General features: G+C 45.3%; 1 protein-coding gene across 3 annotated transcripts in view; it reads left to right on the top strand.

The window, feature by feature from the left end:
• TCEA2 (transcription elongation factor A2) overlaps positions 1-18,722 on the top strand; it is a 577,635-nt gene that overhangs the window by 465,090 nt on the left and 93,823 nt on the right. For all 3 annotated transcript variants that reach the window (XM_069243232.1, XM_069243235.1, XM_069243233.1), the window contains one exon: positions 7,300-7,446. In XM_069243232.1, coding sequence (XP_069099333.1) covers positions 7,300-7,446 — 147 coding nt within the window. The remainder of the gene's footprint in view (positions 1-7,299; positions 7,447-18,722) is intronic.

The following is an 18,722-nucleotide window of genomic DNA, read 5'->3' as shown; positions in this document are numbered from 1 at the left end:
GAATGCGAGCTGCCAAAGATTATCGCCAAGACCTTTTCTTGTATTGGTCGGAATAGTCTGGGAGCCAGACCTAGTAAACCACAATTATAGGTTAAATCCAATAAGGATTCTACCAAGCAAGCACCTAAGAGTTCTAAAAAACGCTAGGATAAACAAAAACAGACACCTAAAAAAGAAAAGGGAGAATCTCCGCATTTGGAGACCCCTCAAAATCGCTATAATCTTATAAAGAGAGATAATATAAAAACTCCTGATAGCTCAGTATATTGATACATGCCAACCTCATTCCTTTCAGCACTCAACGGAAAAACGCAGTTAGAGAGGTGGGCGCTCAGGACAGTGAACTGAGTATGTGAAACTGAGAAAGGAGTCACAACGCTTGTCAGAAGTTTCTGGTAAGAAAGAAGAGAAACTTCCCCAAAAAAAACTCAATTCAAAAAGAAAAAGGTGGCAGCAATTTCTATACGAAATGCCACTCAGGATGAGAACTTTATTGAAGAACAGGAAGTGGACACTGGCCCTGCTAGACAGTGTGGCCGAGGTCACTATAGTTTGCCGGAATCTTCAAGAGCACCTGGAGGTGAAAGAAACAAATGATTTTTTATAAGTCGAGACTGCTGACTTGCGCGTCTCCACACTGAATACGGTGTATAAACTAAAAATACAATTAGAAGGAGACATTGAGCGCACAATTGATGCTATCTTTTGGCATCGTGTAACCGCCATTTATGATATTTTATTGTCTGAAAAAGATTGGCCACCAGAAATTGTCCGTAATCTCCCATATGGGGAAGAGGTAATTGAACCCTCTTTCTCGCCCCTTGTTCCAAGAGAGTTCCCGGAGTCTTGCACCATTGATTGGGTGTTGACGCAGTCACCCGCATTCTATCACAACTAAGTAGGTTGGGATAAAGATTCTCCCTACCATATAATTCCAATTAGATCCCAGCCACAACCCCAATATCTAATAAAGCAGGAAGCTAGAGCATCAGTGAGGGAAATCCTCACACAATCAGAGTACCAGGGTGTGATCGAACCCTGTGTCTCACCAATGAACAACCTGTTGTTCCCCATAGCCAAACCAGACCATTCATATAGAATAGTCCTAGAGTACAGACAATTAAATTGTCACACATGCACATTTGCTATTTAAAGTGCACACAGTACAGCACTTACTAATAATATAGTGCTCACAAAATACAAAACAACCTTGGATATTTCCAACTGTTTTTTTCCTGCCAAAATATAGCACCTGGAAATAGGGATTTGACAAGTTTGAGGGCTTTAGGCTTACAGAAAAAAAAATTGCTGACTGCCACAGGTGTAAAAAACAGTCCAGGATTGTTTCCAGCTCGTGTTACTTCAATTTTACACAACATTGACCCTGAGGCATTGTCCTATGTAGATGGATATCAACCTTACGGATGATGACCTTGGTCAACATATAAGACGGGTGAACTGCATTGTTGTGGGATTTGCCGAATTAGGCTACAATTTTAATTTAAAAAAAACTAAAATAGCCTTCCTTAGTGTCCTAGTTTTGGGGTACGAATTATCAGTTGAAGGCAAGAGCCTAGCGCTCCAGTTTTTAGAAAAATGCACACAATTGCAAACACCATCAAAAAGCTCCAGTCATTGCTGGGCTTTTTAAACTTTGGCAGAACTTACATTCCAGATTTTGCACAACGCATTTAACCATTATATGACTTAATACGTCCGACTTTTCAAGCAAATATTGGACAGTAGAACACACACACATTCTCAGAGCATTGCAACAAGACATGCTTGCAGCTAAACACAAGAGACAACAAAACAATGTGGTCATCAGAGTAATTGCTGGTGCCATTGGTTTCACCAATGTAATGTTTGATGAGGGTGATAGCATCCCACTTGCATATAAATCACATTTTTATTCCACAGCCGAACAACGCTTTGCTCCCACAGAAAAAAAATCTGACTGCTGTGCAGATGGCTGTCATTAAAGAGAGACCTCTGGCCTAGGGGAAACACATTATTGTCCTATCTCTGATCCTAGCCCTTGAGGCTGTCACAAAAGCCGGCATTCCTAACGCTAAGGCACTACATTCACAATGCATTTAATTGCAACATCTCTGATGGCCACTGATGTCAATTATGCATTTGACCCTACATTGCAAACTCAAGAGTTTCTCCAATATGAACTAGAATGCCCAGTTCCAGCAAACACTTTGCCTATTGAACAGTATCAAATAATTATGTACCCTGATGGCTCATCCCAACCAGTTGTAGGCATCGAACATCAATACTCTGCCGCCTGTGCGGTTGTGAGTGGCTAAATGAAAGATGGTTAATTCCATCCACAACACACCTACACACAGACCTTAGGGGACTGCACTGCACAATTAGTAGATCTCAAGGCTCTGTTGATTGCACTGGAACACACAGATCCAGGACAGTTAACATTAATAGTCTGTGATTCGTACTACTGTGTCCAGTCCTGTAATGAATACATTTATTACTGGCGCCAGATTGGGTTCAGAGGTTCAAAGGGCAACACCATCAAACACAGACTACTGTGTAAGAAAGTAGTGGATCTGTAAGAAACGCTACTCAATGTCCACGTTTTTCGTACATTGTGATACTAATGTATTGGAATACATGTTACAGGCAGTACGTTGGCTGATGAGGTGGCCAAGTCAGCAGTAGCAACGGCTTCTGTTGCTGCAATAACTAGTTCACAGACGAGTTTTGATGATAAAACATTGGCTGCTGTGAAAGCTTTGGCTGAAAGCAAGCCCATGCCAAAGGCATATCCTGCTATGTATTCCTACTGCATATCTATCCTAAATACTTTCCTAGTAACAGTACCAGGGGTAGGTTATTGTGTGATTCCCAACCAAGATCAGAGACCTGAGTTGATTAAAGCAGTGCATGAGGGAGTTACTTCTGCCCATGCTGTTGTGGCGGTTACTATTACAAGAACATTACTGGTGGCCAGGTCTGTATAAATAGACCAAGCAGTATGTCCTTTGCTGTGACATCTATCAGCAAATAAAAGTGTCCACCTTCAAACGCCAACCGCAGAGACCCCTCCTGATTTCCAACAAACCTTTACAATGTGTGGACCTGGACCATTGCGGTCCCTTGACACCTGATGGTGCATACAAATACATCCTAGTTGCTGTTCACTCATGCTCCAGATTCCTGTGGATATGGTCACAATGCTCAGCTGATGTTCGAACTGTTATTAAAGATTTGCAAGTCTTTATCAGCACATATGCAGTTGCGGTTTTCAGCTAAGACCAGGGCCCTGTTTTCACCAGAAGGGAATTCAGGGACACCATGGCTTTGTTAGGGGTCCAACTTTATTATTCGTCTCCGTATCATCCTGAGGGAAACAGTATTGTGGAGCCACGAAACAGGGCCTTAAATCAACCCTTAACAGCTAGAGTATTAGGCACGGGCGTAGTTGGCTTAATCACCTGTATGGAGTTAAGAGAGCACTTAACAATCTGCCCAGAATCTCCCTGGGAGAGCGTACCCCATACATAAATGTATGTTCCAGATCTTGATGGTTCCGGTTCGGAGGAGGCAGATACACCTTTTGACATAAATAAACTTGTCACTGTTTGCAGGACTTACAACAATTCAGTGACAACACTGCATCTGCCAGCTTGTAAATAAGGGATGCACCAATAACACCTATCGGCTGGATTCCAAAAGTTGGGGATCTAGAGGGTGAAAAGATTGCTGTGAAAAAGGAGTTTGGTCCTTCTTATCATGCACCTGTTCCATTCCTGGGAATACACGGTTCCAGAACTGTTTCTCTACCACCGCTGCCTGGATGTAAAGAAAACCAGTTTGTCTCCATCGACAATGTCAGCTACACCATATGGCTGACTCTTCACAGCAGACCTAGAGGATTCCTGGGTAGTACCTGACTCCCACTCACTACAGACCATGATGTTCCTCTGCAGGTTTTGAGCAGCAACACTGACACCTCTCTGAGCTTGGATATGGTGGAAAATGATCTTTCACTAGTGCTACTAACTTCTTCTGTGACAAGTAATGTCAACAATATTGTGCGGTTTTACTCAAATTTAACTCATACGGATGGAATAGTTCACTATGAAACACCAACACAGAGACTTCTGCCAGCTCCCCTCTTACAAACACGACTCCAGTTTTTGCACAAACTGCTTCTGGATATTTTACCGACGTCAATGACTCTTTCGCTGACTCATCTGCCTCTTCTGTAACAAGACTGTCAAGACCACGAAAGCTGATAAATTGGCTCAAAATTAACTATTTAATTCTTTCATAGAACTATCAAAGGGCTCTTATTAACTGTACTTGCCTTCCTTCTTTCGATTGGGTTCGTCATCATCTTTTTTTCATTAATACATGGTCATTACCTTCCTGAACACTCAACAGTTAAACTGATGGATGAGGTCCTAAAACCACATCTTTCCTCCCATAAGTTCTGCAGAGACTTATCCCTGGTGAATATTTCAGCTATACCAATTCCTGATGGGATTGTTTGGGATAAAGTATCCTGTGATTTATATGGCCCAACGGAGGTTATTCAAATTCCATATATATTTAAACTTTCAATTAATTAAGTAATAACACTTGGAGTTGTTTTTGATAATTAGGATGTAAAACGGTTGATTCTATGCTATCTGAACTATTAAGTATTTTACTGTATTTGAAAGTGAAGATGTTTATCAACCAAAAGAAAAATATGGAGACATGTTCTGTTATAATTATTTTGTACTTCATTACATTCATAGATCAAGTACCTAAAAGGCTGTTTTTAATTACACACAATGGGAACATTGTCCAACTCAGCCAATGGGGAGATCTAAAACATACTCTGAAAAGTTTGCATATTTTTCTGGGCACAATATTAAAAATGCTAAGTCGTATTATTTTAAATTGCTCATAATGGAAATGCACCACATTTTATTGACTGATACAAAATTGATTATTTCTGATGCCTTTGTTTCCCAGTTGGCCATAGTAGCCTATGAATATTGGTTGAAGTTGATAATTGGCAAATTAGGGGAAAGGAAGCTTTATTTAGAGCATGCCTGATACCTGTTCAAATGATATTTTTAAATGAAACTGTACGGCAGACAAGTTGTTTAAGCTTGGCAAAGATTAAGGAATTAAATACGCTCAGTATCGCTGCCCCTGCTAAATTCTGTAAATGGCAAAAATATATTAATGCGATTGAAGATCAGCTTGTTGAGTGGATGCAAAATGGAACATTTAACACATGACTTTCACGTACTGGCCGTGGTTTTTATGGCCAGTGGACACAAATGGTTGTCATGCGTGTTTTGTAAACACCACAAGGGATTTTAGAACAAATAGACCAGACCCTCGCTATGTGTCATCAGAACATTCAGGTATAGTGTAGGAAAGTACCCTCTTCCTGGCATGGATCTATATTTGTCTAATGTTCTCGTTGTTAATATTGATATTACTATTATTTATATTATTATTGTTCACATCATTCTCAATACATATGTATATTACTTTCTAATATTAGCTGAATGTAGAATAATTCCTATTGTTATCGATGTTATGGCTAGAAAAAATGATATTACTGTTTGTTACTCTAATTTAAGCATGTGAATCTATGAAAGATCTAATACTGGAGAAGAAAATTGGTTACTTACCTGTAACTGTAGTTCTCTGGTATTGGTATCTTTCATAGATTCACATGTGACCCACCCTCCTCTCCTCGGAGGCTTCCCTTATTTCTAAGACTATGTACTTCACACTCATACGGGAAAATCTGTGGAAAACAGCCTCGGGAGTGTTCGAGGGTGCTGTCACATGATTGGTTATAGTTCAGATTTGGTTATTTTTTTATGAAAGAACATGGATAGGCTATAACAGTGCCTGCATAGGCCATTGAGGCCTAGTGTAATACTCTTTCTGCTATTTATATTTAAGGTTACCGTGGGACTCCCACCTCGACGACGGGGATGATTCAAGCATGTGAATCTATGAAAGATACCTATACTGAAGAACTGCAGTTACAGGTAAGTAACCAATTTGTTTCCACGCACATCTACAGACACCAGCTTTCTGATCAGGCAAAATAGATAAGAGGTGAGTCTGGGCACCACTGCATTGTGGGTTTCGAGAGACTGTCCTTGAGGCTTGCAGCAAACACTAGATTCCTAAACAAACTCTTATAGGAAGCACGAGTTGCTGTTTTGAGTGATGGAAACTAGGAGGCAATAAATTGCACATTATGTGATCTACAACACTACAAGCTTTAAACTGAGTGTTACAGCTAAGGATCTTTTTCCTTATCTTCTCTTGTTTGACGGGATTTTCCTAGAGCTGCTGTGTAAAAGAGTGATCTCTCATTTTGATAAACTTCTTCTTTGAAGCATGTTCTGCCTCTGCTAACTTTTACAGTATATTTTACTTTTTAGTGGGTGTTCAAAATGAGCCTATACCTGATCCCCAAGTCTCTATTATTATAGGCCAGCCTTTCTGCTGTGCCCTATAAGGAACACAGAAGGCTCCCCATTGTTATGATTGACAAAAATGTAAACAATTGCTATTTTAGAGTAAAGTCCGAACATCTGTGGTTGTCCGGTCTTGATAATTCCTTTTAAGACTCCCATTAATCATTGATGTGTCTTGTAGCAGAGTTGTAGTGCTGTATGAGGCAATCTATAACCTCCAGCTACCAAGAAAAATTAGGTGAGGGAAGCAAAGTCAAAGGTTTTTTTTTTGCCTTGGGCCAGCTCTGGGCATCAATCCCCTAGTCTCTTGTACCTGGTCTCTTTCTCTATCTGCGCATTTGGAAGTCACCCTGAGGTCAGGCTTGTGTGTTCTTCTCCATCTGCAAAGCATATAACTCTATGCTCCAGTGCAGAAATGTTACCTCAGTCACCCACCACTGCCCACTCTCACCGCCATGCGCATGGGTGAAGATTTGCAGAGCCTGACGAAGGGTGTGCAGGGTCTGACTGAGGGTGTGCAGAGTGGCGGAGTGGTGTGCCAGAAATGTATAGGAGCAGCATGAAGACCAAGGCTTGGAATGTGCAGTGTGTGGCTAGTTGCAGAGCTTCACTATTTGGAAGAGTGTAAAACTTTTTTTATGTTGTGCAGAGCCAGACTTTAACACAAACCTTATTTAAACGTAATTAAGGGAGTGCAGATCCAGGCTAACGGAAGTATATTTTGAAAAATAAAAATATTACTTGTGAAATATTTTTGGGGTATAGTCCGTTTATATTGAGATTAGGCGTAAGTAAGTCATGTTTACTTCTTGATTTTACTTGATAGGAAATGGCAAGCAAAGAGCTAAAAGAGATCAGAGAAGCCATGACAAAAGAGTCAATCCGAGAGCATCAGATGGCAAAGACTGGGGGCACAGAGACTGACCTATTTCTGTGTAGCAATTGCAAGAAAAAGAACTGCACATACACTCAGGTAAGCAATATTTACATCACAGCTACTGATTACACACAGTCCTATGTCCCGCCCTATACTTGCTTATTCACAAGCCACAAAGCATTGATTGGTAGGTATGAGGCATTAATGAATTTTCAGTAACTGTGCACTAGCAGCTGATCTCTGGTGTGACTCGCAGTTCACAAGTTTGAATCCTAGGATAGACAACTCAGATTTTATCCTTTTGAGTTCAATAATTGTTGGCAACATGTAGAAACAGTAATAACTGCAGTATTAACTACTTTTTAAAATGTTTCTATTTTGCAACAGAACATGGGAGAAGGGAAATTCGTTTTTATTATTAGCTAGTGCTACTTCTGTTTAATATTACAGTGTGTAATATTCTTGGAATTTAATACAGCAGAGCTGGGATTCTCTCAGAGAGATTTTATTAGATTTTTAGTGTATCAGCAACACAATAAACATTGAACCCTTCCTTCATCCCATTTCCTATCCTGCAGCGATAACCTCCAAACTCCCCTCCATGTCCCCTTCCCCCAATGCCCTCCCAGTCCCCAATAGTCTATAATAATGGCTGGTAATACTACACAGTCCAGAAGGCACTTTACAAGAGCTCAGTAAATTGTTCCCCTACTGCAACATTCCACCCACACTCCTGAAATCACCTGGTGAGATGCAGGGATCATAGTGAATTAGGGCATCTGTAAACAAAATCTTTCTCTGTTAAGTCATTCAGCAAGGCCCCACACATCTCCTCAAACGTGTGCCCCATTTCTAGTAGCCCCCAAGACAGTTTTTCCATCGCCAACAGTATCCATAGCCTCCACGCCCATTCCAACATGGAGGATATCTGGTTAGTTTTCCATTTCAGGGCAAGCAATTGTTTAGCCGCTAGAGACATATTAGTTATTAAATTCTGATCCATCAGTGATGGGCTTTTGACCTCAGGCAGTCTTACTTTGATGATCAACGCTGCCAAGCCTGGGCACAATGGGTATCTAACCACCCCCCTCTGCCCCCCTCATGTGGCTAAGAATTTCTTTGCAGTAGAACTGGAGTTTTGGGTATGCTCACCACACATGTATCATATTTCCCATTTGGTGGCACCCTCTCCAGCATAGTCCATCTGCAGTGTCATACATATGTTGCGGTTTCACCAGTGTCTCACACCATCTCATCATTATTTTGTTCATGTTTTTATGGTTCTGGGCACTTCCACACAGTGAAGGTAGTATCTCCCCATTGCTTCTCCCACTGGGGCAGATAGATCTGTCTCCCCAAGCCCGTTTTCCAACATGTCATAAAAGGCCGCTCTCTGACTGGACCCACACTCGATAATATAGCATAAATATTGGAGTTAAGACCCTTCGGTCTGCTATGTGTGTCAGACAGCTTCTCCCACGCTGACAGGGGCCTAAGAGTTGCTGCTCTGGTGCTGGGGTGCAGAGCCCAGAGCCCAGTGCCGCAACTGCAAATAGTGGAGCCAGTTAGTTTTCCGAAGATGGTACTCTTTTTTGCACGAAAGGAAAGGCTTGATATCCCCTCCCAGAAACAAGTCCATAGGCATCCTACAACTGTGTTTTCCCAGTGGCCAAAATCTCCTGTGATTAGACCCGGAATGAAGTCCGGATTGGTCAGCAGGGACGTATAGTGGGAGAGGAAGGTCGTAAGGGTTGCAGCACTCATGAGAGAATCCCCCAAACACATTACCGGCTACAGGAGCTCAGAGTAGTAGCTGACTATTTGCTTTCCATGATCTGATAGAGACTTTTAGCTGCAGATTCCTTACCTTTGAATTCCCTGGCTTCAGCATCGAATCCGGAATTTTCTGAGTAGTACCCTCCATGTGTCATCGGGTGGCGACGTTCAGATCTGCATGCATTGTTTGGCTCCGCATGGTGTTGTCAGCATGGTTGGAGCTGTCTGTGATGTCACGGTTGCCTATAAAGGCACCACCCCGGCGCGCGTACCTCAGTTCTCTTCCTTAAGTGCTGGTTAAGCACAGATTTGGGATCACACTACCCTCTGCCTTTTTTGACCTTTTTGTCAAGTGTTTTGAAGTCTGTGCAGGATGACATCGAGGAAGACGGGGTTCAAGCTTTGTGGCGCCTGCCATCACGCCATGTCAGTGACGGACCCCCATCAGATATGTCTTTGGTGCCTCGACAGAGACCACGACTCAGTCGTGTTCCGACTGCCAGACCATGGGCCAGAAAGCTTTAAGAGAGCAGTCTCTGAAGCTCATGGCGGCCCGGCAGTCGATTTCGGTTGGCGCTACTCCTAGAAGGTCACGGTCCAGATCGAAGAGGAAGTTGCAGGACTGCTTCAGGAGCCTTAAGTCCTCTTTTTCCCACTCGAGGTCCTCCGGGCACTCGGGGAAGAGGCACAAGAAGAAGAAAAAGTCCAAGCGGACTTCGCCACACCCGCTGGCCAACAAGGCATCTTGGGAACGTCGACTTTCCAGGCACGGTTCCACGGAACCAATGCCAGTGCCGACTTCGACCCCTGACCCCCCCCTTTCCGGGAGCCGGAGCGACCCCCGCTCAGCTCAAAGAGTTTTACGATGCCATGCACCTCATATGTGAGCAGACTGCCCCCGCTGACGTGCCTTCAGGCCCTGTGGGGTTTGCAGGGGCCCCATCAGGTTCGACATTGACGGCTTCAGCCTCGGCGCCGGTGGGGACTCCAGGATCCGAGACCAGATCAGGGGCGATGCCAAGTTCACACAGTCGGCCTCCTCCTGCATCACTCCCAATGTCAAAGATCTCCGTTCCACCGGCACCCACTGGTGATCCGGAGGTAGAACAAAGTTGTATGAAGCCGATTCCGACTTCAATGGCGCCGACATGGGCCAGATCAGTACCTGAGGCTTTTTTGGAACAGCCAGGTACAGGGTAGGAATGGTAGGGGTCCTATGACCCTTTAGAGTATGGATTGGAGCATATGGACTGGTGTGAGGAACTAGGGGAAGCCAGTGGACTGGATACTTCTCCAGATACTGGCATGCTCTCACCTCCTACTTTTGGCTACAGAGGAGGGAACTTCATATGCTATGGTGGTTCGTAGGGCAGCTGAGGTCTTGGACCTAGATTTGCCTACGGTGTCAGTCAGGATTAACCTCCTGACTGAGATGCTTCAGCTGGGGGTTTCCATTTCGGAACTGATGTTACCTTTCAATGAGGCACTCATTGATGTCCTGCTGGGGACGTGGTCCAAACTCAGCACAGGGGCTCCTGTTAATAGGACTATCGGCCGCCACCATAGACCAGCTCCAAACTGTCCTAGTTTCCTCATCCAACACTCCACCCTGGAGAGCTTGGTAGTCCAGACCTCTCTTCCCATGGTAAAAAGAACAGTTGATGGACGGAATGTAGAACAAATCAAACATTCACCCCCAGTCACAGATCTGGGTTTAATCCATCAGTTTTTTTGCTCACCATGCCATTCCAGTTTGGACCCAGTCATATGCAAATCAGTCTTGACCCTGTTCCCCATGGGAACAGTCCAGCCCGAACTGCCAGACCAGGTCCTCCCTGAACCAGAAACAAGCATCCTGGGACCGGTTTCGGGGTATCACCCCTCTTCAGCCAGGCTAGCTTGAATCTGATGGCATAGTGAGCACGAGACCCACGTCTGGGCATTCCCTTCCCACTTGGGGCGACAAACTCAAAAAGAACAGTTCTCTCTTCCCATAGTGCCTTCCCTTCTGCCCCCAACCTCCCGGATAGAGAATCCAAAAGGCTGGACCAGCTTAGAAAGAAAAAGTTTTCTTCCTCCAGCCTGGCATTGAGGCCCGTAAACAACTCATGCCTATTAGGCCGTTTTACCCATACTTCGTGGGATACGGTGGCACACGTGCTGCCCGAAGTCCCAGAGGGAGTGCGAGACACTCTCACTCAAGCTGTAGAAGATGGGAGAGATGCAGCCAATTTTACAATACTGTGTGGTTTGGACATGACAGACTTGCTGGGTATGGTGATTTCATCAACAGTGCCACGCCTGGTTCCGTACATCTGGCTTTTCGGGGGATGTCCAGGCAAACCTTAAGGACATGCCCTTCGATGGCTCACGCCTATTTGGAGAAAAGGCAGACTCTGAGCTTGAGCGGTTCAAGGACTCTAGAGCTATGGCCAGATCCTTGGGCCTCTCGGCGCCCGCTTTCATACTAAACTCATATATACATGTGTAAAACAGCAATGCAGGCTATAATCATAAACAGGCTAAAATGCTTTATTTCTATGGAGTTTTTTTTTTATCTTTACAAAATTACAATAAGAGAATAAATATCTACCAAAGCCCCAAAACTGGGCTTAGGGAAATAAGCAGTAGTAATCATTAGAGAAAAAGAGAAAAAACTACATTGAAAAACAATGGAGCATTCTTAGCCAATAGGCTGCATGCAGGTTAACACAGGAGAACCATAAAAACTTTGGCACCGTGCCTTTAAGACCCTGAGCACCTCCAGTATCCCACCATGCCTCAGGGGTGAAGGAGAGGTGACAGTTGGTTCACAGATAGGTCAGTTCTTTTTTCCGGCTTCTTCTGAGAGGATCCTGGAGCATTGAGCTCTCAGTTTTTCTGAGTTTTTCTCAGAAAAATACTTTAGAACCCCAGGCAGCCAACAAGCCACTCTCAGGGGAGAATGGCTAGGTCGACGTCAGTAGGTAGGAAAGTACCTGTTTGTTCACCGTCGACGTCGTCGCTGCCACCATACCGGTGGCGCTCCCTTCAACGTCATTACGGCTGTCGACATCGACACAGGTTTTACCTGTCTTGCAGGGAGTAGAACATCGGCTTCCGCCAGCAGATAAGGCTGCTCCATCTCCAGTGGTCTCCATAAGGAGTGATTCATCTCGTTCGAGAGCGGCATCATCGGGGCATGTCTCACCCATCAATTTGTCACCAAGAAGGTTGGAGAGCCTTAACAGACCAGCGGCCTCCCCGGATTGGCAGTATTCACGGATGTACTCTCCTACTGCCTCTCTCCCGAGAACACCATCACCGACAGCGAGGGCAGGACGGGCTCGTTCTGCTTCTCGCCAACCGACCACGAGGCCTGGGCGCTCTGTTACAGCGTCTCGCAGCAGGTCACGTTCCCAGCGACGATCTAGGTCACGATCAAGACACAGAAGATCGCCCTCTTGGTCATCGTCAGGGTCATCATTCAGAAGATACTCCCCCACCTTAACAGATTCTCCACCAGCTAGAGTTTCACCGTTGGATGACATCACTACTTTTAATGAGGTACTTTTCAGGGGAGCACAGAAGTTAAATATAGAGGTTCCAGAACCATCAACCTCCTCATCAGTCATTTTTGAGACTCTACAGCATAGAGCAGTTTCGAAAAAGCTACTGCTGCTAGTGCCTGGTCTGTTACAGCCAACCATGGACACTTTTTTGGCGCCAGCCACCCTCAAATCTGCTCCTGCTAGGATTTTGAAAAAATATAAAGCGCCTGAACAAGATCCTTTATTCCTAAGAACGGATCCGCCGCCGGACTCAGTCATATTGGCCGCAGCCCGAAAAACTCATTCAGTGGCATCATCCGCCACGGTCCCACCGGACAAAGAGAGCAGACATTTAGACTCTCTGGGGAGAAAAATGTGCGGCACGGCGGCATCTGTGATGAAGGTCTCCAGTGCGTCTGCACTCTGCAGATATGACCGTTCTCTGTGGGACTCTCTCAACAGGTTCACAGAAAAATTACCTAGAGAAGACAGACAGGACTTCCAAGAGATCGTTCAAGAGGGATGTCTGGTATCCAACCAAGTCATCAGCGCAGTGGCAGATGGGGCAGACTTAGCTGCACATGGGTACGCACATGGAATCTGTGCAAGAAGGTCTTCCTGGTTGAGATTGACTGGTTTAAAACAGGAAGCACAACAGCGCATCCTAAATCTTCCATTCAACGGGAACTCGCTGTTTGGTACCCATACGGACGAAGAAATGGCGCGCATGAAAACTGAAGTGGACACCATGAGGGCAGTAGGCCTGGAAAGGAAGAAGGACTTCAGGCGGAGGTATAGGCCTTATGACAGGCGCCCTTTCCAGCAGAGGGTTCAAACCCCTCACTGGTCCCAGAGGCCACAGCAAAGGCAGGGACGCCCTCTTTTTAAGGCTCGTAAGGCCACAAGGGAACGAGGGTCAAGTAGACCACAACAGTCCACACCCAAAGCGCCTGCCAAGCAATGAGAACTCGCTTCCCTCAACACTGTGCACCACTCCGGTGGGGGGAAGTATCACAGATTTTCTTCACGAGTGGCACTCTATCACAAAAGACAAATGGGTGCTCAACATTGTCGAAAATGGCTACTCTCTTCTTTTCAGACAACCTCCACCGCACTTGCCACCAGCCAAATGCAATCCATCTCACGTCAGCCTATTGCGCAAAGAGGCTCTCGCCCTCTTACGAAAGAAGGCAATAGAAAAAGTTCCACTTGCGCACAGAGGAAAGGGGGTTTACTCCCGTTATTTTCTGGTGGCGAAAAAAGGCCGAGAGGGCGTTTTCAGACCGATTCTGGACTTACGGCTTCTGAACAACTACATGAGAAAGCAAAAGTTCAGGATGCTGGCTCTTCACCAGATTTTCCCTCAGCTACATCAGGGAGACTGGATGTGCTCCATCGACCTGCAGGATGCATACTTTCACATCCCGATAGTTCCCAAGCATCGGAAATTCCTGCGCTTCCAGATAGCCTAACAGCACTATCAGTTCAAAGTGCTACCATTCGGCCTGAAATCTGCCCCCGTGTCTTCTCGAAATGTGTGGCAGTGGTAGCGGCACATCTTCGAAAACAAAAAATCTTCATCTACCCATACCTAGACGACTGGCTACTGAAAGCCTCCTCTCCGGAGCAGGCGAGAATCCATCGGGACATTGTGCTCAAGGTTTTCGAGTTTCTAGGTCTTCAAGTCAACTACCAAAAGTCCACCTTGATTCCAACACAGAACCTCCACTACCTGGGAGCTATACTAAACACAGAGCTCCAAAGAGTGTATCCTTCGGAGGAACGACAATTCTCAATAAAGAAAAAGTGTCAAGACCTGTTAAGATCCGACGCACCTACGGCCCGTCAGGTGACATCTCTGATGGGCTCCATGACATCATGCATTTTCATTGTCCTGAATGCCAGGCTACATATGAGGCCCCTCCAAGAGGCGTTGGAAAACAACTGGAACCAAAGGACAGGTCGCTGGGAGGACAGAGCGTGGTTACCGATAGCAGCACGTCAGCCATTGCAATGGTGGATGCACAAATCTCACCTATCAGTAGTGGCTCCGTTTCACCAGGTAATTCCATCCGACACTCTGGTAACGGATGCGTCTCTTCAAGGATGGGGGGCTCATCTAGGTCCCCTTCAAGCTCAGGGCCTGTGGTCCGACAACGAAAGGAAGTACCACATCAATCTGCTGGAGCTCAGAGCGGTCCATCTGGCTTTCAAGTCTTTTGCTCCATCGATTCAGGGGAAATCTCTCCTAATACAAACGGACAATACAACCACAATGTATTACTTGAACAGACAAGGGGGAACGAGATCCCTACCCCTATCTCGGGAGTCCCAAACAATCTGGCATTGGCTCCTGGCCAGAGGAATGTCGCTGACAGCGGTTCACCTACCAGGTCAACAAAACGTGGAAGCAGATTTTCTGAGCAGACACCTAGAGGACACCCACGATTGGGTCCTACACGGCGAAGTCGTCGAAGACATTTTCGCTCAATGGGGTCGACCTCAATTGGATCTCTTCGCAGACGAGGTAAACAAGAAATGCCCAGACTTCGCATCCAGGTTCTACCGTCCGGGATCTCGAGGGAATGCCCTGTTGATCGACTGGTCAGGGATATTTCTTTACGCTTTTCCAACGATTCCCCTCATACCGGCTGTGATCAACAAACTTTACAGATCCAGCACCAGAATGATTCTCATAGCTCCACAATGGCCCCGTCAATTCTGGTACACAGATCTCCTCGACCTATCGGAACAACCTCACAGGAGGCTGCCGTGCAGACCGGATCTTCTGAGCAGGATGGAGGGCAGGGTCCGGCATCCCAACCTACCCTCTCTGAGCTTGACAGCATGCCTCCTGAATTTCTGCAGTATGGGCACCTAGGGCTCTCGCAGGAGTGCATGAACATCTTGAAAGAGTCCAGATGACCTTCCATGCAGCGTTCTTACGCGTTTAAGTGGAAGAGGTTCTACATATGGTGCTGTCAGCAAGGTCAGAATCCCATACGGGCTCAGGAGGATGTCATATTGTCCTACTTACTCCATCTGGCAAAGTCCAGTCTGCAGGTATCATCTATTAAGGTACATTTGTCTGCCATTACAGCCTATCGTAAGTCTCCTTCTCAGGAATCTTTCTTTACGAAACCAGTAGTCAAGGATTTCTTGGAAGGTTTGAAACAAGTTTTTCCGCCCATTTGGAAACCCTCCCCTCCATGGGAACTGAACATAGTGCTGTCAAAACGTATGGGCCCTCCTTTCGAACCTATGCACAAAGCCTCTTTGTAACAACTTACGTGGAAGACGGCTTTTTTGGTAGCCATTACTTCCGCAAGGAGGGTCAGTGAAATTCAGGCTTTGTCCTCCAAAGAACCGTACACAGTCTTTCATGACAATAGAGTAGTTCTTCGAACTCACCCATCATTCCTACCGAAGGTGGTGTCAGAATTCCACATCAATCAGACTATTTCTCTACCAACTTTCTTCTCCAATCCGGAGACTCTGGCGGAGAAAGCATTGCACTCCCTAGATCTGAAAAGAGTGCTCAAATTTTATTTGGATAAAACAAAATTGATTAGACATTCCAACCACTTGTTTATAAATTATGGTCATTTGAGAACAGGAGAGGCAGCATCTAAACGAACCATATCAAGATGGATAGTTTCTTGTATTGTTAATGCATACCAGTTGGCTAACAAACAACTACTTGCTAGACCTAAAGCGCATTCCACAAGAGGAAAAGCGGCTACTGCTGCCCTCCTTAATAATGTTCCAATATCTGAAATTTGTAAGGCTGCTACATGGAAGTCTGTACATACATTTACTAGACATTACTGTTTGGACTCAGATGCAAGAGCAGACACCCAAGTTGGGCAAGCCTCTCTAAGAAATGTGTTTGCATGATACATATCTATTCCTGCACTTCTATTGGACAGTCCGCAGAGTTTAGGGATGGGTTTGCTAATCTATTCAGTGTTTATGACTATTGATGAGGATCCCCTGGAAGAGAAGGATAAGTTACTTACCTGTAAATCCTAGTTCTCTTCCAGGGGTATCCTCATCAAAGTCATAAACAACCCACCCTCCTCCCCGGACACACGTCTCCTAGAAGTGCAGGACAGACTATCTTTCGAATTCGGCTACACAGATTGTCACCGTAAAAAAGTACTGACCTATCTGTGAACCAACTGTCACCTCTCCTTCACCCCTCAGGCATAGTGGGATACTGGAGGTGCTCAGGGTCTTAAAGGCACGGTGCCAAAGTTTTTATGGTTCTCCTGTGTTAACCTGCATGCAGCCTATTGGCTAAGAATGCTCCATTGTTTTTCAATGTAGTTTTTTCTCTTTTTCTCTAATGATTACTACTGCTTATTTCCCTAAGCCCAGTTTTGGGGCTTTGGTAGATATTTATTCTCTTATTGTAATTTTGTAAAGATAAAAAAAAAACTCCATAGAAATAAAGCATTTTAGCCTGTTTATGATTATAGCCTGCATTGCTGTTTTACACATGTATCTATGAGTTTAGTATGAAAAATGTGTCTACTAAAAATACTATATATATATTTTTCGTGCATATTTCATACTTTATATGTGTGTATTTTATATATGCTCCGGGGTCCCCGCACAAGGGCAGGAATATTCAATGTTTATGACTTTGATGAGGATACCCCTGGAAGAGAACTAGGATTTACAGGTAAGTAACTTATCCTTCCATAACATCTGACAAATGGGTCTTGCAGATCATGCAGAAGGGGTCTATGCCTTCCCATTCCAGTCTTTCCCTCCCGCTATGCCTCCATTAAAAGAACGGCTGATGTACGATCATTTAATCTTACTCCGCGAAGAAGTTCGGCTTTCATGGTCAAGGGAGCCATAGCAGGATCCCAATGTCAGAAGTAGGCAGTGGTTGTTATTCCCGCTACTTTCTGATTCCAAAAAAGAACAAGGGTCTTCGCCCTATCTTGGATTTAAGGGACATCAATTTCTTCCTCAAAAAGGAGAAATTCAAGATGCTCACTCTTGCTCAGGTCTTGTCTGCCCTATACCAAAAAGACTGGATGGTAGCGTTGGATTTGCAGGATGCGTATTGTCTCATCCCCATCCTGCCTGCCCACAGGCGCTACTTGCGGATCAAGAGCACTTTGAGTTTAACGTGCTTCCTTTCGGTCTCACCAGTGCCCCTCGGGTATTCACCAAAGTGATGGCGGTGGTAGCAGCACATCTGCGTAGGTTAGGGGTTTCAGTCTTTCCCTACCTCGAAGACTGGCTGTTGAACGCTTCTACGCCCTAGGCCCTCGTCAACCACCTTCAGATGACAGTGAACCTCCTGCATTCGCTGGGGTTCACTATAAACGTGCCAAAGTCACACCTGTCTCCCTCTCAGAAGCTCCCCTTTGTCGTAGCTGTTCTGGACACAGTGCAGTTCCGGGCTTATCCTCCCGAGCAGCGAGTCCAGGATATTCAGGTTATGATACCAATGTTTCGGCCTCTATCCTGAATTTTGGTGAGGCAGACTCTGAGGCTCTTGGGACTCATGACCTCCTGCATCCTGTTAGTCAAACATGCCAGATGACATAGGAGGGCTCTGCAGTGGGACCTGATGTTCCAGTGGGCACAGCATCAGGGGAATCTTACAGACATGGTTCAGATCTCGGAGGGAACTGCAAAAGAACTGCAGTGGTGGTTAGTGAACTGTGATTCGGTCAGAGGGAGACTCCTCTCCCTTCTCCAAACAGATATCACAGTAGTGCACTTCTGGGATGGGGAGTCCATCTGGGAGAGGTGGAGCTCAGAGGCCTCTGGTCTCTGGCAGAATCAGGACTCCATATCAACTTATTGGAGGTACGGGTGATCCGACTGGCTTTGAAAGCATTTCTTCCTAGTGTGAAAGGGAAGATAGTGCAGGTGTTCACAGACAACACCACCGCAATGTGGTACTGCAACAAGCAGTGAGGGGTGGGGTCGTGGACCCTTTGTCAAGACAATGTCTCTGGACATTGCTGGAACAGCAGGGCATAACACTGGTGGTTCAACACTTGGCAGGTTCTCTGAATGCCGGGGTGGACAAACTCA

The sequence above is a fragment of the Pleurodeles waltl genome, chromosome 7, assembly GCF_031143425.1.
Source record: "Pleurodeles waltl isolate 20211129_DDA chromosome 7, aPleWal1.hap1.20221129, whole genome shotgun sequence".
NCBI lineage: Eukaryota > Metazoa > Chordata > Amphibia > Caudata > Salamandridae > Pleurodeles > Pleurodeles waltl.
This window is presented reverse-complemented; position numbering and strand designations above follow the sequence as displayed.